General features: G+C 47.5%; 1 protein-coding gene across 7 annotated transcripts in view; it reads right to left on the reverse strand.

Moving 5' to 3' along the window:
* Nucleotides 1-23,584, reverse strand: part of DYSF (dysferlin) — a 185,343-nt gene that overhangs the window by 132,121 nt on the left and 29,638 nt on the right. For all 7 annotated transcript variants that reach the window (XM_082236251.1, XM_082236250.1, XM_082236247.1 and 4 more), the window contains exons 4-15: nt 15,180-15,285; nt 12,795-12,909; nt 12,075-12,262; nt 10,052-10,180; nt 8,306-8,368; nt 6,938-6,988; nt 5,637-5,667; nt 5,162-5,281; nt 3,746-3,868; nt 2,118-2,221; nt 1,340-1,408; nt 227-270 (exon numbers count right to left, since the gene is read on the reverse strand). In XM_082236251.1, the coding sequence (XP_082092377.1) occupies nt 227-270; nt 1,340-1,408; nt 2,118-2,221; nt 3,746-3,868; nt 5,162-5,281; nt 5,637-5,667; nt 6,938-6,988; nt 8,306-8,368; nt 10,052-10,180; nt 12,075-12,262; nt 12,795-12,909; nt 15,180-15,285 (1,143 nt within the window). The remainder of the gene's footprint in view (nt 1-226; nt 271-1,339; nt 1,409-2,117; nt 2,222-3,745; nt 3,869-5,161; nt 5,282-5,636; nt 5,668-6,937; nt 6,989-8,305; nt 8,369-10,051; nt 10,181-12,074; nt 12,263-12,794; nt 12,910-15,179; nt 15,286-23,584) is intronic.

A 23,584-nucleotide genomic window follows, 5' to 3' on the forward strand; every position in this document is an offset into this window, starting at 1 on the left:
TATGATTCTATGACACACAGAGAGGGGGGGAGGGAGTCTTGTCCTGCTGCTTCTCCTGGGGGAAACTGCTCTTTAGCACTCAATCGGAGTAAAAAAAAACGATAATTCAGATTTCCTCCGGATTGCCATTTGCTCCCATGTAGCACTGAAAAGTTTCCCTTCCCTGCCTTGTGCCTTAGGGGAGCAGAGCGAGTGCCAAGGAGAGCCCAACTCCTGCTTGACTCACCAGTCCACCACCCGGATCCTCATCCTCTCACACATGGATGGAAACTACGGAGGGAAACACAAGATGAGATGGGAGGTCAAGGAGGGCAGCTCAGCAGGACGCAGGATCATGCCCGGAGTGCAGGCCCTCTGGCTGCTCACTCACCATGGCCAAACAAACCCCTGTGTTGCAAAGAGAACGTCAACAATGGGCTGTCAAGCCAAGGACGTAGTCGACCTGATTCGATGTCCTTGCAATTTGTTGTATGTAGGCTCTACCACTTGAGCTGCGGGGATTCGGATTGGTGAACACCGATCACGTATTCATAATGCTAATTTGGAGGCACCTCTGGTAGAATACTTTGTTTCTCATAATCATTCAGATACGGATCTATTATTTACAGATTTATTGGTGAATCAGAAGGCAATTAGCATCAGAAAAGATGATGAGCGACAGTTACGGCAGCAAGAAACACGGTTTATTTTCATGTTTAAAACCATTTATCCAAGGGGTCTCAACTTTGAGTTAGACCTTAATTGTTTCATTTGATTATTTGTATTTTCTTTGTAATCCCAATCTCCTTGTATTTGTATTGTTACTGTGCACTGTACCTTTAAACTCAGCCTCCTTGTTATCAGCATCGACTGGAGTTGGCTTTATATGTTTCTCAAAAAAATTGTTAGTAGCAGTGACTACATTATTACATGAGCGCTGTTCCACAGCATTTGATATTTTCATTTATATACATTCATTTGAAATAAGATGGGGTATGTACTCTCCTTCATTGCTGTTTGTATTATAGTTTATAATTTTTGTAAAGTGATATGTCATGCAGGTAAATTTTATTTTCAGTTTATGAAGCAGTCTATATCCTCCCACCACACTGACAAAGAATTCTACGAAACAGTAGTCAATATCCGGAATCAGTGTTGGACATCATTGTTGAATACACAAAGCTTCACAGCTTGTATTAAACCATACAAAGTCTGGTACGTAGCTTCAATTAAAGATTTCCAGAGACTTTGAGACTAAAGATTTCATTTTGAACTTTTTATGATTTGAAGGAACTCTATAAAGATTGTCTACTGCGTATGCATATGGTCATTGTGTTGCCTAGACATTGTTGGCACTCACCATGGCCGGCAGAGTGATGGTCTGGTTCCACTGGGGGTTGGCATTCCTCTCCACTATCTTGCTGCACAACTGCCGGAGGGAGACAAGAGTTCAGGGGTCAGGAAAAAGGCGGCTTCCCTGCGCATCATCCCAAAACAACGCCGGATCGTGATCCTCACCCCCACCCCACCCCAGGCAGAATATCAGGGTTAAATGTGGGGAGGGGGACTCAGAGAGGGAGCCCTGGGTAAGGAGGCCACACGAAAAACCCCTTTTATATTCCGTATTTTTCCATGTAAGGCGATGTTTTTTGCTAAGAAAAAAATAGTCAAAAATTGGGGGGTCGTCTTATACACGGGTGGTGAATGCACAGGGGTTGGGGCTCTGGTGAGGGTGGCCTGGACTCGGGTTTGGGTTCTGGTTCTGGCGTGCGCAGCTTGGGTGGGGGTTTGGACCCGATTTCTTCATTTTGGGTTCCAAGTAATAGGGGCCGTCTTATACACGGAAAAATACGGTACTGCTCTGAACACACGCATGGAGGGAGCCGGCTCAAGCCTGCTTGTGAAGGCTGCTTTTGACCCATTTATGTGCTATGGGGAAGGTCTGGGTGCAAGAAGGGGCGATGCCATGCAATTATGTGTTCTGCTATGCTTCTCAGACCCACTATAAGGGCACAGCAGAGGCCAGACAGCCGACAAATCCATTGTAATGCCCAGGTTCACACCCAGAACCCAACTTTTGGCTTTCGGAGACCCGGGGGTCTTTTGTGTGCCCCACTCAGGGAGCAGAGCCAACTCACCATTTTCCCGGCAAAGTTCACTTCCACAAAAGGATCCACCAAGTTCTTCTTGCTGCTGTCGAAGCCAAAGATCTGCTTGACGCTGTCCAGGACGGCATCGTCCACTGGAAAGAAAGAGAAACTGAGGCAGGAGCAGTGGGAGGAAGGCAGTGCAGCCAGTTTAACCGAGTCATTTTGTTGTTGTTGTTGTTGTTGTTGTTGTTGTTGTTGTTGTTGTTGTTGTTGTTGTTGTTACTAGTATTATTATTATTCTCAGTGCTTAAGCACGTCTCATTTTTAGGCAAGCAGCCAACCGCCCATCTCAAAATGTCATCACCTGCTCTTTTTAAGCAAACAGGGCAGATCTACACACACATTTTTTAACGCTAAAAAAAAGTTCAGGAATGGTCCCGATAACCAGAGAGCCTGTGAGGATACCCAGAGCTTACAGAGTTAACAGCTCAAGGGAAATGACGTCCTGTCACCGGGAGGGTGTTCGCATACGGGGTTTTGTACTTTGTTATGTGAGCGCTTTTAGAAGAAGAAGAAGAGTTTGGATTTGATATCCCGCTTTATCACTACCTGAAGGAGTCTCAAAGCGGCTAACAATCTCCTTTCCCTTCCTCCCCCACAACAAACACTCTGTGAGGTGAGTGGGGCTGAGACTTCAGAGAAATGTGAGTAGCCCAAGGTCACCCAGCAGCTGCATGTGGAGGAGCGGAGACGCGAACCCGGTTCACCAGATTACGAGTCCACTGCTCTTAACCACTACACCACGCTGGCTCTTTTACTTTCTGTTTTGGCTGTGACAGGAGAAGCATCATGTCTTTGCTCTCTCCTGGCTGAATTGTTGGTTTTGCTGCTGTACAATAAAGCTTCGTAGAATAGAAGAAGCTGTTGTACGAGAGTTTTACTGCATGGCTGAGATTTCTTCCATACAGATACAATGCTGTTCAAGATACTCTGATGTAGCCGGGAGAAGCAGAAGGGTGCAGTGGAAGCGGACTGGACGCCACAACAGTGCCACCGTTCACAGCCTTGACGGAAGCTCAACGGAACAGAGCCATGTGCCGTTCTTTTTTAAACATTAATCATGTCTTGATAATATGTGACATCAGGGGCTGCTGCAGAGCGACCCCTTTCCAGAAACGAGGGAAACTTTGTGGAAAGGAAGCAAAAGAGAGAAAGCAAAGGGGTCTCTTTCTGTCTCGACATTTGGGAACAATATTTTTAATAGCATTTTAAAGGTGAGCGCCAGCCCAGGAGCTCTTGATAATTCTATTCTATTCTATTCTATTCTATTCTATTCTATTCTATTCTATTCTATTCATTTCATTTCATTTCATTTCATTTCATTTCATTTCATTTCATTCATTTACTGGATTTCTATACTGCCCTTTATCCAAGGCAGTTCAGAGAATAAAATCAGAATACAAAAGCACAAAATACATCATCAAAATAAAAACAACCACCACCTAATTGCCCAATAATTCTTGCTGCCTGCTCATCCAGGGATATTCTCAGCGTTGTCCTACTGTTTCCCTTGGGAGCACAGCCAAGGCCTCCCTCTGTGGCTGGCTCTCCCCTTTGCTCCTCCCCCCGCGCTCTTTCTGCAACTGCGTTCCCCCCCAGCCCCCAGCCCCGCTCACTCTGAGGCAGGTCCTCCGCTCGGTACACTTTGAGGGAGAAATGGGCCCCTCTCAGAGAGACCCCCGTTGCCCTGAGGACGTTTCCTTCGATGTCCTCCTTCTCTTCGGCCGTTTCCTTCCTCTCTACCTGCAGAACAAGCAGTGGGGGGGGGGAGGGGAGGATAAAAGGAGAGGAATAGGAATTCACCCTTGGAGCTTGCAAGGAAAACTGCACCTGTTGAACTTCAGAGTCCTGGGCACCTTGATTCCAGGCACTGTTCTATGAGTTCTAGGACTCTTATAAAACAATGCAAATAAAATGTTTCAAGGGTATTTTAAATGCATTCTACAAATGGGACACTAGATGGCAATGGCAAGATGATGGCAATTCCAATCTGTTTTTCAAAACATATTTTTCTAAAGCATTTTTTATGCACCCTGGTCTAGTTTAGTCGAGACTAATGGTTGTTCATCTGTTGCCTTTTTCCCAAGCTGGGGCCCAAAGTGGCTTTCAACACGTTTAAACAATGCAGGTACATGAAATATAAAAAGCTAAAAACGCATGCAGGATAGCCAGTAAGAGGCCATTAAACTGGAATAATCATTAAAACAATGTTTTTTGGAATGCAGGTGATAAAAATCAATCAAAACAGCACAGGGCTTAAGGACAGTGTGCGGATTCTGGGCTGAATGTTGATTCTTGGTACAACAGAGTGTGGTCAATAGCATTGACTGAGAAACTAACATGCCAGGTGAGAGCAGCAATATACTATATATTCCTTTTATAATATATAGCAACGGTTTATTGAATACATAAATTGTTCAGGCTGCAGCAGGAACCCACACAGTACTCCTGGAAAAACGGGGCAGGATCTCTTAGAGCAAGCAAATGAAACTTTAACACACGGAGTGATAAAAGTCTGCAATTTCATCAGTGGGGACAAGTTACAGTGGTACCTCTGGATACGAACGGGATCCGTTCCGGAGCCCCGTTCACATCCTGAAGTAAACGTAACATGTGACTGCGCGTCTGCTCTGGTCGCGTTTCGCTGCTTCCGCACATGCGCATGACGTCATTTTGAGCATCTGCGCATGCACAAGCGGTGAAACCCGGAAGTAACACACTCCGTTACTTCTGGGTCGCTGCAGAGCACACCCCAAAAATACTTAACTTGAAGCTACTTCAACCCAAGGTATGACTGTACTTGTTGTTTACTGTTGTAATAATTGTTTTCTCAACATTAATCTTCTGTACCATGAACATAAATAAAAAACTGTATTAAAAAGAAAAGAAAAGGCATGGATCCTGCAATGATGGAGTTTCTCTCCAAAGGATTTGGGGCCCAGCATGTAAGATCCCCCCAATAAATTTCCACCCCTTCTGGAGATGAGAAGGCATCACAACCAAACCTCCTTTCTGTTAAATTTAAGAAATACTCACAGGTGCTTCGTCGCCAGGGCCCAGGACATACAAGCTGACCTTCAGGTAGCCTTTAGCCCCGGCCGAAAAATCCTCTGGATCGGAAAGGAGGAGCCACTTTCGGAGGAAGGCGTGTCCTGCAGCAGGAAGAGAAGTGCAAATATCGAATTGGCACCCAGGAAGTAGGAGGAGATGCCATTGCTGATTGATTCTGGGCCACGTTCAGCGAGCTCATATATAAAGCCCTTAAGAACTTGGGACCAACTGAGCTATGGACACACAAGCTCTACGTTTCCCTCTTGCCAAACTTTCTTCTCCTTCCACCCCTAGTTTAATAAAGAAAATCATTCAGTCCTCTGGATAAAATAGTTTCGACATCTCGGAAGTGGCAGAGCACATTCCCTCCCCGCTAAACTCATTTATCTATGCTAAACAAACCAATTCCTTGCTAAAACGAAGTCAAGAGGCAATCGAGAAGCAAATTCCACTCACTGGATTCGGCATAAATTGTCCCAACATCCACCTGCAAAACACAAGCACAGAGAATCATAGCGTTGGGGAATTGGAAGGGACAAAAAAGGGTCATCTAGTCCAACCCCCTTCAACCCATTGGAAATCCTGAATCGGGGAGAGAGGAAACCCTTTGCTTGCTCCCCAGTCTGGCCAATGTGTGCGGCCCCCACCTCGTTGAAAGACCCCCCCAACCCACTTTTCTACCAGGTTTCTGTAGGAAGTGGCCATATGGGGGCTAAGCACAGCTAGTGTGTCTCCCATATCATCCAACATTTCTCCCATGAAAACAGGGACGTCCCGTTCCATCGTGTTAATTTTGCTGTTTATACCCCACCCATCTGACTGGGTTTCCCCAGCCACTCTGGGCAGCTTCCAACAAAGATGAAAAATACATTAAAATGTCACACATTAAAAACTACCCTGAACAGGACTGCCTTCAGATGTCTTCTAAATGTCAGGTGGTTGTTTATCTCCTTGACATCTGATGGGAGGGCATTCCACAGGGTGGGCACCACCACCAAGAAGGCCCTCTGCCTGGTTCCCTGTAACTTGGCTTCTCACAGTGAGGGAACCGCCAGAAGGCCCTTGGAGCTGGACCTCAGAGTCCGCGCTGAATGATGGGGGTGGAGACACTCCTTCAGGTCTACTGCGCCAAGGCCGTTTAGGGTTTAAAGGTCAGCACCAACACTTTGAATTGTGCTCGGAAACATACTGGGAGCCAATGTAGGTCTTTCAGGATCAGTGTTATGTAGTCTCAGCGGCCGCTCCCAGTCACCAGTCTGGCTGCCACATTCTGGATTAGTTGTAGTTTCCGTTTCACCTTCAAAGGTAGCCCCACATACAGCGCATTGCAGTAGTCCAAGCGGGAGATAACCAGAGCATGCACCACTCTGGGGGGACATCCCAATATTTATTCAATGAAAATAAGGATGTCGTATTCCATACCCTCCAAAAAATTTCCAGTGAAATTAGGTATGCCCTAAGGAAATGTGGGACATTTAGGGATGAAATCAGAAACTGGGACGGCTTCTCTAAATCATGGACGTCCCTGGAAAATAGGGGCAGTTGGAGGGTCCAGTCTCCCTTTCAGAAGCCCTTCCCAGAGGAAAAGCTACCCCAAGGAAGAGGCCAGGAGCCAAGCATGCAGATAAGGGCCAGCAAGGAGACCGAGCCCAAAGGTCTTGCATGCATTTGTGTCCTCAGCCAGGCATCGTATAGAAGGAACGCAAAAAGGACGGGTTTCCTAAACACATAGAAGTGAAATGGAAGGTAGCCCTTACCCGGAATTCTCCAAGGACAGAATCCGTCCGGAGAGAGCGAGAGTCAACGACCTAGAGAGGAGGAAGGAGGAATGTCAGAGAAGCTCCAAAGAGCTCGATACACAGGAAGAACCTTCTGTTAGTTTGCATCTTGCAGGGGACATGGATCTGCAAGCTTCTCTGGGCCATAAATGGAGCCTCCTGGCCGACCAGAGGCCACCACCTGCCTCCTCTGCTCTTCCTAGTGGCATTTTGTTTGGCTGCAGGCATGGCCTGCAATCTGGCACCAGGCAAAGCGGCTGCAAAGTGGTGCCTCTTCCTGGACTGTGACACCAAGCTCAGCATGGCGAATCCAAGGGCGTCTCAGGACACAAAGGGACTACAAATCCCAATATGCAAGGCACAGTCCTAAGCCCAGGGGATCCCTCTCGCTGATTCAAAGCCTGAACCTAGAAATCAGAAGCTCAGGAAATGAAGACAAGGCAGCGACTCAACCATCCGTTAAGTGAAGAATATTGCAAGACTACAGAACCCAACACGCAGTGCTCACGCTCAGCAGCTGCATCAATCAGAATGAAGCCATCCCACAAAATTTCTGCTCTGCAGATTTTAATGGTGAATATTCAGTGAATCCTCAAATAGTCTTTAGACGACATAGTTGGTGGTATCGAACAGGAGATCCATCCAAGAGGTTTTTCTCCAAGAGCAATACTGAGTAATCGGGCATACTGTAAACTGCTTTGATTTTTGATTTTAGGATACAGTATAGTGGTATAGAAATATATTTATAAAAATAAACTCCTCCTGAATGAAATCACCTCAAATGAACTTGTGACGCGACCAATAAAAGGTGTTAGAAATGGGAGAATATAGTAGGTCCATTTCAGTTTCTCCTTTCCCCCTTTTTAAACTCAGTTTCCCACATCAATTTGCTTTTTTTTTTAAGTCCTCATAAAAACTCTTTGACATTTTACTACAAATTTCTCCTCGTGTTCACAGTCTTGTGTGCCATTTTGCCTTCAACATCCAGGGGTTTATTTACAGAGCAATTTCCCCTAATATAATGCATTCTTGTATGTAGTTTTCACCAAGACGTGCATCTATGCGCACAGTGTGTCCTAGTCATGTCTCTGCATCTTATTTGGCTAAAGAATCGCGCTGCAAACTTCAGAGAAATGCAAACCTCAAAGGGCTGCTTTGGAAAGTGTGGAGTAGCTTGGTTTGCCTTTAAATTATTATCTTTATTATTTATTATTTGTTATTTATTATCCCTTCTCAGCCTTTTGGCTAAGACCAAGTGTAGTATTATTTATTAATGTGAACTGAATCTTATTTCTCCCCATCCCTAGAAACAGTCCCCAAAGTGGACACTCCCTGACCCCCACTTACCGTGAGGAATATGGGCTCATCGAACAGCTCCATCGGGGATTCAAAGACATTGAAGAAAAAAGTCTGTGGGGAACAGAAAGAAACATGGGTGCACCCATCACCCATAGGTGCACCCATGCACACATAAGACATTGCACACAAGACCACAATGGACGACAGTGAAGCCTGCCTGGAAGGACCACCAAAAGACAGCTCCTCAACCCCCCCAAAAATCAATTTTATCTTCTTCTGTCCTGTTCCTCCCAAAATCTAAAGGCCACCTGCCACTTCTGAAAGATGCTCAAGGCTGAGCTTCCGAAGGGCGTCCCAGGAACATGCCAGTCAGTAATCACACAGTTCAAAGATGGAATTAACTAGGGTTGCTGTATTTCAAAAAGTAATAGAGGATGCAGCAAGCTTGCTTTCTCCTGCTCTGGGGGGTGGGACTCGAACTCAGGGCTTCAAGTTACAAGAAAGGAGAATCCATTTCAACCTCAGGAAGAACTTTCTGGTGGTCGGAGCTGTTTGGTGGTAGAATGGACTCCCTACGAAGGTGGTGGACTTTGCTGGAGGATTTTTAGCAGAGGTCAGGGGTTCTTTTGCTGTGATTCCTGTGCTGAAGGGAGTAGAAGGCCCTTGGAGTCCCTTCTGTTAGGATTATGATGTTCGGTTCCACCTAAACAGATGTGTGGAGCTGTTGTATGTCACATGTCTGTTTACATTCCAGCACAGCTTGCTGGGAACTTCCGTTTGTGCATTACCTTATTTTTCGCTCTATAAGACGCACCTTTCTCCTCCTAAAAAGTAAGGGGAAATGTGTGTGCGTCTTATGGAGCGAATGCAGGCGGGAGGGTCTGCTCAGCTCTCCCTTTAAAGAGCCACATGGAGCGTGTGTGCGGCTCTTCGGGGCTTTTTCCCGAGGAGGGAGAAGGGCTGCCCTGGCACACACGCTCCGCAAGCTCTTTAAAGGGAGCACGGCTCTTGGGGGAGCCTTAGCCGCGTGCAGCCTCTCCCAGGCAGGGGATGAAGGCTCCCCTTGCCCAGGAGAGGCTGCGCGCGGCTAACACATAAGCGAGGACAGCCAGCGGGATCGCCGCTCTTCGATCCCTCTTGCTGTCCTGGCTTCTGGGATTCAGAATATTTTTTTTCTTGTTTTCCTCCTCCAAAAACTAGGTCCGTCTTATGGTCTGATGCGTCTTATAGAGTGAAAAATACGGTAGTTTTGCTTTGTGCTTGCTGCTTTTTGCTTGGACACGAAAGAGAGCAGACATGTTTTCTTTGTCCTGAACTATGCTGAATAACATGCTGTAAATATGCTAACATATGTCTCTGTCCACCACTTCTGTTGTGAAGAGTTATTCACTCTGCTGATTAGAGTGTGCTCAAGTTTCTAAAGAGGTCTGAAGCTATGAGGCGCTGATTGATGCTGTTCCAAGGGAGAATGGAGTTTGCCCAGCTGCCGGCCGGTGGGCTGGAGCCAGCTGGGGGCCTGCGAGTTGCCCCCGTTCCCTGGACGCATCCCAACATCTTCCTGCTCAATGGTTCTGTGATTCCATGAAATGGCACCCAACTATATTCCACCTGCCCCCACCCAGAAATACTCAGTGAGCCTCTCCTTTTCCTCTTTGGCCTCCTCAAAAGAGCAGCAGAAGAGCATTGTTAAGTAGACAATTGGGAACCACTTAGTCCGGCCTCCTGTTCTCATAATGGCCACCCAGATGGCCCCCAGGGAACCCCAAAAGTGGCACCCGAGTGCAACCTCCTCACCTCATCAAAGACAGGACAGTTCCCTTTGCGGATCCTGGTCCTCTTGGTCTGCCCGGCGGCCGTGACCTTCACCACAGACTTGATGTTGACTCCAGGAAGCTGCCGGCCTTCGATGACTCGCACCCGGATCTGGAAACCGCAAAGTTGCAGAAGAAGCAGGTTGCCATTGACACCCTCAGGGACTCCCGAGGCTGAGTTGGTTCCCCAAAAGGAGAACATCGGGAGAGCCCAGGGACAGCTGGATCAGGCCAAAGGAGGCCCATACCATCTCCGGATCTGCCCCGCAGAGGACCTTAAGGTCCACAAATGGCAACATTTTGGAGGTCGCAAGGTGGTTAGATTAGTCTCAACTAGGACCAGGGCCTTTTCAGTACTGGCCCTGATCTGGTGGAACACTCTGTCACAAGAGACTAGGGCCCTGCGGGACTTGACATCTTTTTGCAGGGCCTGCAAGACAGAGCTGTTCCGCCTGGCCTTTGGTTTGGACTCAGCCTGACCCTTCTGCTTCCCTCCCCTTATGTTTTGACTTTTAAAATGAGGATGCATTTCAAATTGCATTTTAACCTGTATTTTAAATTGTTTTTTCCCCCTTTTAATGAAATATTATTGGTGTTAGCTGCCCTGAGCCCGGGTCTGGCCAGGGAGGGCAGGCTATAAATAATTTATTTTTATTTTTTTATTATTATTAATAATAATAATAATAATAATAATAATAATAATAATATCTAGTTCAACATCCTGTTCTCTAGTCAGATTTCCATTCGGAGACACCAGGTTGCCCCCAAGATTCAGGGGGCCCAGCGTGCACTGAACACATGTGACATCGTGCACACGCAATGTGCATGCGGTGAAGGAGAACAAGTGCTCTGGAGGTGCCAGCCCCTGGACGTGCGACGTGCACTGTGCGTCACGCACACCATGTCGCACCCGTGCAATGCATGCAGGGCCACCTCAAGACCGAAGGGGCCCTAATGAGCAGGGACCCAAGGTACCTTGGGAACCCTAGAGTTGTTGAACCCGTCCCCACTGGAAACCCGCAAGCGGGATTCAAGCAGAATTATGTTGTTATTATTATTATTATTATATTTTATTTATATCCCGCCCTCCCCAGCCGAAGCTGGGCTCAGAGCAGCTAACAACAATAAAAGTAACAGCATTCTCAATTCAGTTCATTCTAAAATCAATTCTGAATCAAATTAATGGCAACCATTGGGATAGAGTTCTGCGAGGATTACCAAAGGAGGGGGTCAGGCTGTGCCTTGGCCAAAGGCCTGGTGGAACAGCTCTGTCTTGCAGGCCCTGCGGAAAGATGTCAAGTCCTGCAGGGCCCTAGTCTCTTGGGACAGAGCGTTCCACCAGATTGGAGCCACAGCCGAAAAAGCCCTGGCTCTGGTTGAGGCCAGCCTAACCTCCCTGTGGCCCGGGACCTCCAAGATGTTTTTGTTTGAAGACCGTAAGATCTTCCGTGGGACATACCAGGAGAGGCAGTCCTGGTATGAGGGTCCTAGGCAGTATAGGGCTTTAAAGGTTAAAACCAGCACCTTAAACCTGATCCTGTACTCCACGGGAGCCAGTGCAGCTCGTATAGCACCGGGTGAATGTGATCCCGTGGTGAGGACCCCGTAAAGAGTCTCACCGCAGCATTCTGCACCCGCTGGAGTTTCTGGGTCAGTCTCAAGGGCAGCCCCCCTGCAATTCCCAACCTCTGGCACCCAGGGACATTTACAGCTTCTGACAAGGGAGGGAATAGTAGCCTTTGTGGTTAGTAGCCACTGAAAGCCTCAGCTACTCCCCGAACTTTTCCAATCTCCTTTCCAAGCTGGCAACCAGCTCTGCCTCCTTTGCAGACAAATTCTGTAAGTTCAACTAACCCCATGTGCAAAGAAGGATGTCCTTTGATCTGGGCTCATCTTGCACCACACCCTTCTGCCTCAGGGCCAGAAGTCAGGCCAAGAGGAGGGACGGCAGAGCCTGCAAGTTCGGGTGCAGGGGGGAGCGACCAGGGGAGAGGGCGCTTGATCACCTGGAAGTCTTGCGGCTTGTTGGACAGGAGCTTTTTGGAGGCGCTTCTCCTCCTCTTGGTCCCGTGGACCACGTGCGATGGGGGCTTCTTGGGCAGGGAGACTTGATCCGGCGCAGAGGGGCCCGTGGAAGGATCAGCTTCATCGCCCGTCCCAAGGGGGTCTTCAGACTCTTCTTCGCCGGCTGTATCTGGAGGGAACAGGAAACAGGGTTGTTCTGAAAGCACTTCCCCAACCTTTGGGCGTCCCCTTGGTACCACAGCCTCATTCCCACCACCCTGTAAAAAGCATACCGTATTTTTCGCTCTATAAGACGCACCAGACCATAAGACGCACCTAGTTTTTGGAAGAGGAAAACAGCGCTGCGATCCCGCTGGCTGTACTGGCTTATGGACAGCTAAACTCCCTTTAAATAGCGTACGGAGTGTGGGGGGGCTCTTGGGGGCTTTTCCCAGAGGAGGGAGAGGAGCAGCCCTTCTCCCTCCTCAGGGAAAAGCCCCCAAAAGCCGCACACACGCTCCACACGGCTCTTTAAAGGGAGCGCTGAGCAGAGCTTCCCACCTGCATTCGCTCCATAAGATGCACACACATTTCCCCTTACGTTTTAGGAGGGGGAAAGTGCATCTTATAGAGCGAAAAATACGGTAATTCAGAATAGCTGACCAATCTAATAAATAAATAGAAACCAGAGTAGGACGCGAGGGAAACTGTCTCGTACTGACCTGTCACCATGTCCAGCTCAACGGGGGTTGGATTTGGCTCTGGGGGGGCAGGAGGCGGAAACAAAGGAGCAGCCCCAGGAGGCGGGACGTAGGAGGCTTGCAGGATGAGACACGCCTGAGGAGGAAAGAAGATGCCTGATGGAAGTGGGGTGCTCTGAGCCCTGGCACAGCACACCTGGATGCTCCCTCCAAATTCTGGTGAGGCTCAGGTTTGCAGGAGGGCAATTGTGGTCTGCAAAGCAATGTCCTGGTTCACACACAACACTAAGACAAACCATTGATTGCTTCCTTCTGCAAAGTTTGGGTTGCTTTCCAGCTGCTCTTTGCTCTGTCGCTTGTTGAGCAACTGGAGCTCGGGGGAGTCGTCAAACAACCTATGGACAAGGAAGCGCTCTGGGTTAACAGGTAACACCAAGCCATGGTTAACGCAAACCATGGTTTCGAGTGAATTGTTCAGCTTGTGGGGCAGGATTCCAGTGATTAAGCAAACCAGGGTGTTATTTGCAAACCAGTAAACCTTAGTTTAGTAAGTCCCAGCTTGGTGTTATATGCAAACCAGGCCAGTCACTTTAATTGCCTTCATGCAAGTAATGCCTTGCTGAGTTTGGCCTTCAAAGTAGCTTCTCCCTGGTGCAAAACTGACCTCATGTTGCAACCAAAAGAGAAGCAACAGTGCTGTTCACTTTGGGTGGGAAATATAAAATCTAGCCAGCTGGAAACATTCTAAGACACAACCCAACTGCAGATCTTGGTATGCCTCTTTTATTTTTACCATCAGATGTGATTCAGCAGCCGGCCACTAAGGGGCAGCCCTCAACCACTCATATCAAGGCCCAGAAATTCAAGATTGTATCAGCAGGCAGATTCCCAAATCCTGCGACTTGGGCGCAGTATTGTTTGCAGGCTGCCTCCCACCGGTGATGGATAATTTCCTAGCTGTGCAAACAATTCAGCAACAGAATTCCCAGCAAGGAAATGAGACAGAGTCGCCTTCTTTGACCCTGAAGGTTTCCAAAGAAAAGCTTGACTGGAATAATCTCTCAGCAATGCTTCCAAGGAACGTGATTCTGGCCACTCGGCCAGAGATTTTGCTCCTTCACCGAAGACCCGGAGAAGCAGAAGGCTCAAACCGTGAAGCTCTAAGGTCCGGGAGCCTGATTTCCAAAGCTCTTTTCATACAGGAGATCTGGGGAGCCCTGACGCAGGATCCGGGCAAAAACCCAGGGCCGTCTTTACCCGGGGGGGGGGTGCAAGGGGTGCGGGGCACCCAGGTGTCAAATTCTGCTTTTCCATGTGAAGCTGGAAACAACCTCACCAGACAATGGAACAGCTCTTTTCTTATTTTTGTGGCTGAGATCTCCTGAGTGACACAGGCACCGTTAGGCAGTTCAATGCACATGCATACTCCGTCCATTTCCCTCTTTCCCACCCACCCTTCCAGGCAGCCCCGGCCCCAGGCAAGCCATGCTATGCCACTGCTTTTACTCAGTCCTATCTCACTAATGTCTACGCAGTCACAGATCCACCCGGTCTACTGCCCTTAGTGACACAAGACCCCCATAAAAGTGCATGGTCTAAAACTGCGTGCACCAAAAACTCCTCTCCTGTGGACTCCACCCACATCAGCTTCTCACGATGGGCTTTATTAAAGCAAAAAGGCTAATTGGACAGCGTCTGAAGGACTTGGAGCAATAGAACAACCTTGGTATGCCTCCCCCCCCCCTTCTCAGTTTGATTCCCTGGCACCATATTTGTATAAATTAACCATCCCAAAATACAGGCGTGCCTTCACACTGGCCAGATTGGATGTGATGCCCTCTGCCGTACTTGAGGGCAGATACCAAAAGATTCCAACTGAGAAACGACTCTGCCCATGTGGAGATGGCAATCTGGAAACAGTGGCTCATATTCTCCTGTCCTGTCCCCTTTACAAAGATCTGAGGAATGAGATCATCACCCCACTCTTACTTACCATCCCAGGCCGCCCATCTGAGGCCACATTGTTATTTCTTTTATCAGATCAAAATGATCAGACAACAGCAAAGGGTGCTAGGTTGATCGAGGGTGCAATGAGATTAAGGGCCACTATCTGAACAATAATCTTGGTCATTTGATTGCCCTTTTTACCCATTGTTTTCTTTTTAATTGCATATATTGCTTGTTTTATGTTGCTATAGCCGTTGGCTAATGTGAATAAAGTTTATCTATCTACGCATTCACAGAGGCTCTCTGGACTTTCAGGTGAGATGTTTCCAGCCATCACTGTTGTGGCCAAGGGTTGATAGGACTTGACTGGGAGTGTGCACAGCACCATCATCTGGTCAGTGGACTTCCCTTTCCTCCGGCTGCAAATCAGTGAGATGCAGCACCAAGAAATGGACTTACCCCAGTGCTCTGCCCCTTGGCGTCCAGCAAGGGAGCGTTGAAGCTGGCCGCCAGGTTGGGAGATGCCAGGACGTCCCGCAGGGGCACATGGGATTCGCCCAGGAACCTTTGAGAGAAAACAGAAGAAGAGGAGAAACTGTGAACAGGGAAGGACAAAAGTTCTCAGGGGGTTCAGAGCAGAGCTTGGGATATTGCACACAATTAAAGCTCTCTTTAGAAGACGAAGAAAAGTGTAAAACTAGCATTTTAAATGCTGGACATCTCCATGGAAGAGGAAACAAGCTTGTTTTCTCCTGCTCTGGAGAGCAGGACCTGAACCCATGGCTTCAAGTTACAAGGTAGGAGATTCCAACTAAACATCAGTGTAATGGTTCACAGGTGATCGAAGTCCCAGCAGGGGTCATCAGGACAGGGGGGGGGGCCAAAATGGTGGGGTGGGAGCAGGAACGGGGGTCCAGAAGCCAGGATTCAGGAAGCCAAGGGTCCAAGGGTCAGGAAGCAGGGAGTCAAGAAGCCGAGGTTCAAGGATCAGGAAGCAAGAAGCCAAACGCAGCAAAGCAGGGAACATGTTGCTGTGGCAAAGAGCTGAAGGGAAATGCTGACCTTATATCCCTTCCCAGCTCTTGCCACCAGGTGCTGTGAGTTACCAATCGGCCTCACCTTGCCTCTTCAGAACAAACTCAGGAAGGCCCCAGTCCTGCAAAGTCCTATTGGTCACAAGGCCTGGCTCCTGCACGCACACCTGACAATCAGGAATTACTTTCTGACAGGAATCTCAACTAAAGCCTCCATGACAGACGGCCATCCGGCCTCTGCCTAAAAACCTCCAAGGAAGGAGACTGCAAATGAAGACCTATGTCCATGCCAAAACAATCAATCTGGAAAGCAGAACAGTGTTTAACTGTTCCAATGCTCCTTTATAGAATTTTAGAGTTGGAAGGGACCACAAGAGTCATTCTAATCCAACTCCCTGCAGTGCAGGAATTTTTTACCCAATGTGGGGCTCGAACCCACAGAGCTATCATTATGAATCATAATGAACACACAACGCAAAGGATGATGGACTGGGAAGGGAGTTCACTCTGCCATCATGCTGCATCCTCTTCAGTCATCTATTTGATATTATTATTATATATCAAGGGCACTACAGACAAAATTAGCAAAATCCTCCATAAACACAATATCAAAACAGCCTTCTGCACCAACCAAAAAATAGCCAATATCCTCAGAAACCCAAAAGACAAAATCCAGCTCGAAAACCAAGGGGTCTATGAAATACCCTGCAAAGTCTGCCCAGCCACGTACATTGGACAAACAAACAGACGAATAAATGCACGTATCGCAGAACACAAGAATGCCGTCAAAAAAGAAGAAAAAACTTCCTCTCTTTTCCAACACATGAAAGAAACAGGACACGAAATTAATTTTGCAGATTCCAAATTGCTCTTTAACATGGAACATCACCACAAGAGAATAATCATGGAAGCCATCGAGATAGAGAAACACCCTCACAACATGAACAAGCGTGACGACACGTCCCGCCTGCCTGACATCTGGAAATTAGCCCTCCCCACAAAAACCGACACCAGAACCAGAGGCACACAGAACGCCGTCACCAATCAACCACACCAGACCCAAACCCAGACCCTCTCCACAGACATACTACAGACTCCATCCAGTAGCCAAACTATAGTGGCACCTCCGGATGCTGCACCCCCCTGCAATCCCTACACAGATCTGGCTGGCACAAGGCACAAAATTACAGCTCGCCCCTATACACGAAGCCAAGCCAGAGCACAACTAAATGCAGCACAGCCATCTTCTCAGAAAAACTCTTCACAAGCTCAAGAGGTCAAGACACGAAAGCTTTACCACTAATCTACACTTAATGACCCACCCAGTGATATTCAGAATATCACTCATGAAATCACCCAAGATATCCCTCAAGTAATTAAGGAACAAAAGAAGAAAAGAACAAAAGAAGAAAAGAAGAAAAGAATATCCACCCAGTGATATTCAGAATATCACTCATGAAATCACCCAAGATATCCCTCAAGTAATTAATGACCCACCCAGTGATATTCAGAATATCACTCATGATATCACCCAAGATATCCCTCAAGTAATTAAGGAACAAAAGAAGAAAAGGCACACCAATCTAGGAACTTCCTCTCTACCCAGAACGTTGGAGGCTATACACCACACCCCTCAACAGTATTTATAGGAACTCAAACACCAGACTCTGCTCTGTTCCAGTAACAAGAAGCCGAAAGCACCAGCCTGAAGATGACGAGTGAGACCTCGTCGAAACGTCGCCCAGACACCCCTACTCTTACACGGGAAGACACCCGAAGACACCAAAACCTGCATTCCTGTACCCGTGAAAATCTACGAAAGCATATATATATATATATATATATATATATATATATATATATATGCTTTCGTAGATTTTCACGGGTACAGGAATGCAGGTTTTGGTGTCTTCGGGTGTCTTCCCGTGTAAGAGTTGGGGTGTCTGTGCGACGTTTCGACGAGGTCTCACTCGTCATCTTCAGGCTGGTGCTTTCGGCTTCTTGTTACTGGAACAGAGCCGGAGGTCTCGGGACGGTTCACAAAAAAGATACTAAGCATACTGTTTGTTAGTGCATGAGGCTGATAATGCCAAGGTTTCAGGTTTGATCCCCATATGGGACAGCTGCATATTCCTGCCTTGCAGGGGGTTGGACTAGATGACCCTCAGGGTCCCTTCCAACTCTACAGTTCAAGGATTCTGTTTACCCAGAAGCAAGTCCCTCCACGTTCAAGGGGACTGAGGTTCTGCAAAGGGTCTTTAAGAGGACTGCAGGCAGCCTTAATCTGCTGACAACAACCCATAAACCCTTAGGACCGATCCCTGTTTTCAGGCTGAACATCTGTTGCGCCACTTTGAGACACAATGCTAAGCGCCAAAAGGAAAACAAGACAAGTTAACCATCCTGTCTTGAAGTTCCCTGGAGAGGTGGAGACCTTGCCAAGGAAACAGAGCTGCCCTGGCTGGAGACTGACAAGCGGCGGGTGGAGCTGGACCCAATTTAAAAATAGGAAGGAGCAAATAGCCTTCCCAACACCTTCTTGGCAAAACATGCCCAGGGCCATGAAACCCCCATCTTGGAGAGTCTGCTCCAATGTCTCCCTCTCCACTTCCCCACATTGTCTCCGCAGGAGAGAGGGGCTTTTTTCCGTAGAAATCCCCTTCCTGCTCCTTCAGCTTCTGACGCAAAATGAATCATGACGCAGCTCGACTTCAGGCGAGGTGAGCCAAGGGGAAGCCCGGCTGACTCGAGTTTCAGAGGACAAAACAGAAGAGCTTCAGAAAAACCTTCGGGCAAGATCTGGATATCCAGAAGCGAGAGTCAGTGCATGCATGAGAGGGAACATCCTTCGGTGCTCCTGCGCTTTGTCCATGCTCAGATGCTGGAGATTTTCCCCGTGGAAGACAAGGGCCTTCTTTGTGGCTGCACCAAAAACGGAAGAACGTCCAGAGGCCCAGCATTGCCCCACCTGCCTCCATCTGCCTTCAGTTGCTTGGTCAGGACTCGCTTTCCTTTTTGAGGGGGATTAAATCAGGGTTTCCCAAACTGGGGTCTCCAGCTGTTTGGGGACTACAACTCCCATCATCCCTAGCTATCAAGGCCAGCGGTCAGGGATGATGGGAGGTGTAGTCCCCAAACAGCTGGAGATCCCAGTTTGAGAAACCCTGGATTAAATGAACTGGAGAAGAACCGGTCAAAGTGCCAGACTAGGGCCTGTGAGTACAGGGTTTGAATCCCCCGCTCAGCCATGGAGTTCACTGGGTATAACCTTGGGCCAGTCCCTATCTCTCTGCTTGATTTGCCTCACAGGGTGGTTGTGGGGTTTCAATGAACAGGGAGAGAACCTCATATATGTTAATAATAATAATTTATTATTTACACCCCACCCATCTGTCTGGGTTTCCCCAGCCACTCTGGGCGGCTCCCAACAGAACACTAAAAACAGAATAAAACGCCAAACATTAAAAACTTCCCTAAACAGGGCTGCCTTCAGATGTCTTCTAAATGTCAGATAGTTGTTTATTTCCTTGACATCTGATGGGAGGGTGTTCTACAGGGCAGGCGCCACCACCAAGAAGGCCCTCTGCCTGGTTCCCTGTAACCTCACTTCTCACAGGGAGGGAACCGCTGGAAGGCCCTCGGAGCTGGACCCTGGTGTCCAGGGTGGAGACGCTCCTTCAGGTATACAGTAGTATCTCAGGTTACATACGCTTCAGGTTACAGACTCCACTAACCCAGAAATAGTACCTCGGGTTAAGAACCTTGCTTCAGGATGAGAACAGAAATTGTGATCCGGCAGCGCGGCAGCAGGAGGAGGCCCCATTAGCTAAAGTGGTGCTTCAGGTTAAGAACAGTTTCAGGTTAAGAACGGACCTCTGGAACAAATTAAGTACTTAACTCAAGGTACCACTGTACTGGGATGAGGCTGTTTAGGGCTTTCAAGGTCATCAGCAACACTTTAAATTGTGCTTGGAAACATACTGGAAGCCAGTGTAGGTCTTTCAAGACCAGTGTTATGGGGTCTCGGTGGCCACTTCCAGTCACCAGTCTAGCTGCTGCATTCTAGATTAGTTGCAGTTTCCGGGTCACCTTCAAAGGTAGCCCCACGTAGCGCGTGTTGCAGTATTCCAAGCGGGAGATAACCAGAGCAGTACCTGCGTACCAGATGGAGCTGGTAGACAGCTGCCCTGGACACTACCTGGAGGTCCTTGGAACTGGGATATAAATAAATGCAGTTTCTGAAGTGGTGGACAGAACCCTCGGATTTCTTCTGGACTTTTGAGGGTGCATAACTAGCATATGAAAACAGGATGATGAAAGCTGGCAAGGAGCACCCTGGATGGCGGCCAAGGCGTCAGAGGGCAGTTCCAGACTTATCTTGGGTGGTGTCCTTTCCAGACCCCTATCAGGGAAAATACAATAGCAATTCACCCTCTGCTCAGATTATAGGGAGGGGAGAATCCTCACAAGGAAGTCGTGTTAGGAAAGTGGAACTAGCTTTCTCACTTTGGGGGCCTGAGAGCCCAGCAGCAGTGGGGTTGGCTGGACGAAAGAGAAAACTGTGGTGTATTTAATACAGCAGCACACGCAAAAGCTTGCAGAATCGTAGAGCTGTAGGATGGGAAGGGAACCCCAAAAGTCATCTAGCCCAACCCCGTGCCCTGCAGGAACCACAGCTGAAGAACCCCCGGCCGTTAGCTCTCCAGACTCTGTTTTAAAACCTTGCAGGCCTCCCCCTTCTGAGGGAGTCTGTTCCGCCCTTGAACAGCTCGAAGGAGCTCAAGTTGATGAACACGCTTCTCCCTGCCCCCAATTAATCCCCATAACAACCCTGGGAGGGACGTCAGGCTGAGAGGCAGTGGCTGGTTTGTGGTGGGAATGTAGAGAAATTAAAAAAATTGGGAAATGATATATAATGAATTGAAGAAAATGTTTAAAATGACATTTGTTAAAAAAAAACTGTTAGGGATTGTAGGACAAGACCTGCCAAGGAAAATAAAGAATCTACTTATGTATGCAACAACAGCAGCAAGAGTCTTGATAGCACAAGGATGGAAGAATGAGGAAACCCCGACAAAAGAACAGTGGCAAGAGAAATTGATGAACTATGCAGAGCTGGCTAAACTAACATATAAATTGAGAGATAAGGACAACTGTGACTTCAAAAAAGAATGGGGACTCTTTACAAATTACTTTAAAGACAACAAAATGAATTGGACTCCTTGGCAGGTTTTGAATAAACAGACACAAATTTATTGATTGTTAATATAGCAGATAGATAATATAAGGATTTATACAATTTTACAGTATGCAGAGAATAATATATGTTGAAAAATCAGAGGAGCTGAGGGATGTCTTGGGGGGGAGGGAGGGCTTGATGGGGAGGTGGGGGAAGGGGGGAAATAATGAATATGAGATGTTTTGATATTTTGATATGTTGAAATTGTTAATAATATTTTTTTCAAAAAAAAGAGAGAGAGAGGCTGTGGGTGGTCCCCAAGGTCCCAGCCTGTGAGTTTCACAGCTGAGTGGTGGGATTCGAACCCTGGTCTCTCCCTGGTCCAAGTCTGCTGCCCAAACTGCTACAGCACCCTGCCTGCTTCCCCACTGCTGCATGTAACCCTGGAATGGTTATAAAAGAAGACAAAATATCCAGCTAATTTGATGTTGGCATGGGGGCAAAAATGCCCCCGGCCGCTTCTCCTCTAGAGGTCTTTCCAATTTTGAGCATTAAGAAGATCTGACTGACATTAGGAGCCGCTCAACAGGAGGGCTGGGCAGTAAATCGCCATATCATTGAATACCGGTAATGAAATAAAGAACCTTTTAATGAGGGTGAAAGAGGAGAGCGCAAAAATGGTCTGAAGCTCAACATCAAAAAAATGAAGATCATGGCCACTGGTCCCATCACCTCCTGGCAAATAGAAGGGGAAGAAATGGAGGCAGTGAGAGATTTTACTTTCTTGGGCTCCATGATCACTGCAGATGGTGACAGCAGTCACGAAATTAAAAGACGCCTGCTCCTTGGGAGAAAAGCAATGACAAACCTAGACAGCATCTTAAAAAGCAGAGACATCACCTTACCAACAAAGGTCCGTATAGTTAAAGCTATGGTTTTCTCAGTAGTGATGTATGGAAGTGAGAGCTGGACCATAAAAAAGGCCGAATAATGGATGCTTTTGAATTATGGTGCTGGAGGAGACTCTGGAGAGTCCCATAAACTGCAAGAAGATCAAACCGATCCATTCTGAAGGAAATCAGCCCTGAGTGCTCCGTGGAAGGACAGATCCTGAAGCTGAAAAATCATACATCCACTGTTTCGTTTAGAATATTTTTGTTGTTGTTTTCTTCCTCTAAAAACTACGTGCGTGTTATGGTCTGGTGCGTGTTATAGAGCGAAAAATACGGTAAACAGACAGATGGACAGACAGACAGAGAAAGAGTAAATTGAATCAGGTGCTAAGTTTCCTGGAATGACCCAAGCAACTAACGACTCCTTCCAGACACAACAACTAATGTCCAGTTTTCTTTCTTACAGGGTTAGACTTTGGAACTCTCTCCCACAGGAGGCAAGGATGGCTACCAACAAATTCACAGAGGAGAGACTCTGATCCACAATGGCTCTGCTCTGCCTCAGTTGGAAATTGAGGCTGGATATCCCCCTGGGACAAGAGCCTTGGCCACTTCAGACAAACAAGAGGCAGAGGCTTCCGATTCTACCCTGCATCTATCCTCAACTGGGACGTTGGTCAGAACTTAGCCAAAGGCAACCATCCTGCTCCTCAGCCAGGAAAAAGCAAAGGCCAGCCAAACACCATTCCCTGCTCCTCATAGTGGTTCCTGATCAAGCGCATGGATCCACAGGATCCTCTGGCAGATGCAAACTCGGCGCAAGGTCACACTGTTCCCATCAACTGCATCAGAACCTTGGGAACTTTCTCTTAGAAAGGAAGTGATGCTGAAAGCAGGAAAAGCCTGTTATAAGCACCTGTGCAAGTGAAGAACAGACCTTCCAAGTGTCCCTATTTTCCAGGGACGTCCCTGCTTTAGAAAAGCCGCCCCGGTTTCTGATCTGAACCCAGAATGTCCCACTTTTCCTTAGGATGTCCCTATTTTCATCAGAGAAATGTTGGAGGGTATGGAGTTACCCGACCCCCGAACCATCCTGTAAAGGGAATTTTTTTAAATGTTTAATGTTTTATTCTGTTTTTATATATGTTGGAAGCTGCCCAGAGTGGCTGGGGCAGCCCAGTAAGACGTGTGGGGTATAAATAGGAAAATTATCCGTATGGAATGGAGCGTCCCTGTTTTCACTGGAGAAACGTTGGAGAGTATGTGTAAAATTTGGCACAATCGACCAGCTGTATCAGTGCCTCTTGAGAGTCCCATGGACTTCAAGAAGATCAAACCTCTCCATTCTGAAGGAAATCAGCCCTGAGTGCTCACTGGAAGGACAGATCCTGAAGCTGAGGCTCCAAGACTTTGGCCACCTCATGAGAAGAGAAGACTCCCTGGAAAAGACCCTGATGTTGGGAAAGATGGAGGGCACAAGGAGAAGGGGACGACAGAGGACGAGATGGTGGGACAGTGTTATCGAAGCTACCAGCATGAGTTTGACCAAACTGCGGGAGGCAGTGGAAGACAGGAGTGCCTGGAAGAGTTTTTATTTTTATTTTCTTGTGGTGTTTACATGGTTGGTTCCCCGTAAATAGCTTTCATCCATATTAAAAGGGATAGGATGTTTATTATTATTATTATTATTATTATTATTATTATTATTATTTAAAGGAAACAATCTTTTTGCTTTCTTTTTTGTCCTCCCTCCCTTTG

The sequence above is a fragment of the Podarcis vaucheri genome (assembly GCF_965113315.1).
Source record: "Podarcis vaucheri genome assembly, chromosome: 9".
In the NCBI taxonomy this organism is placed as follows: domain Eukaryota; kingdom Metazoa; phylum Chordata; class Lepidosauria; order Squamata; family Lacertidae; genus Podarcis; species Podarcis vaucheri.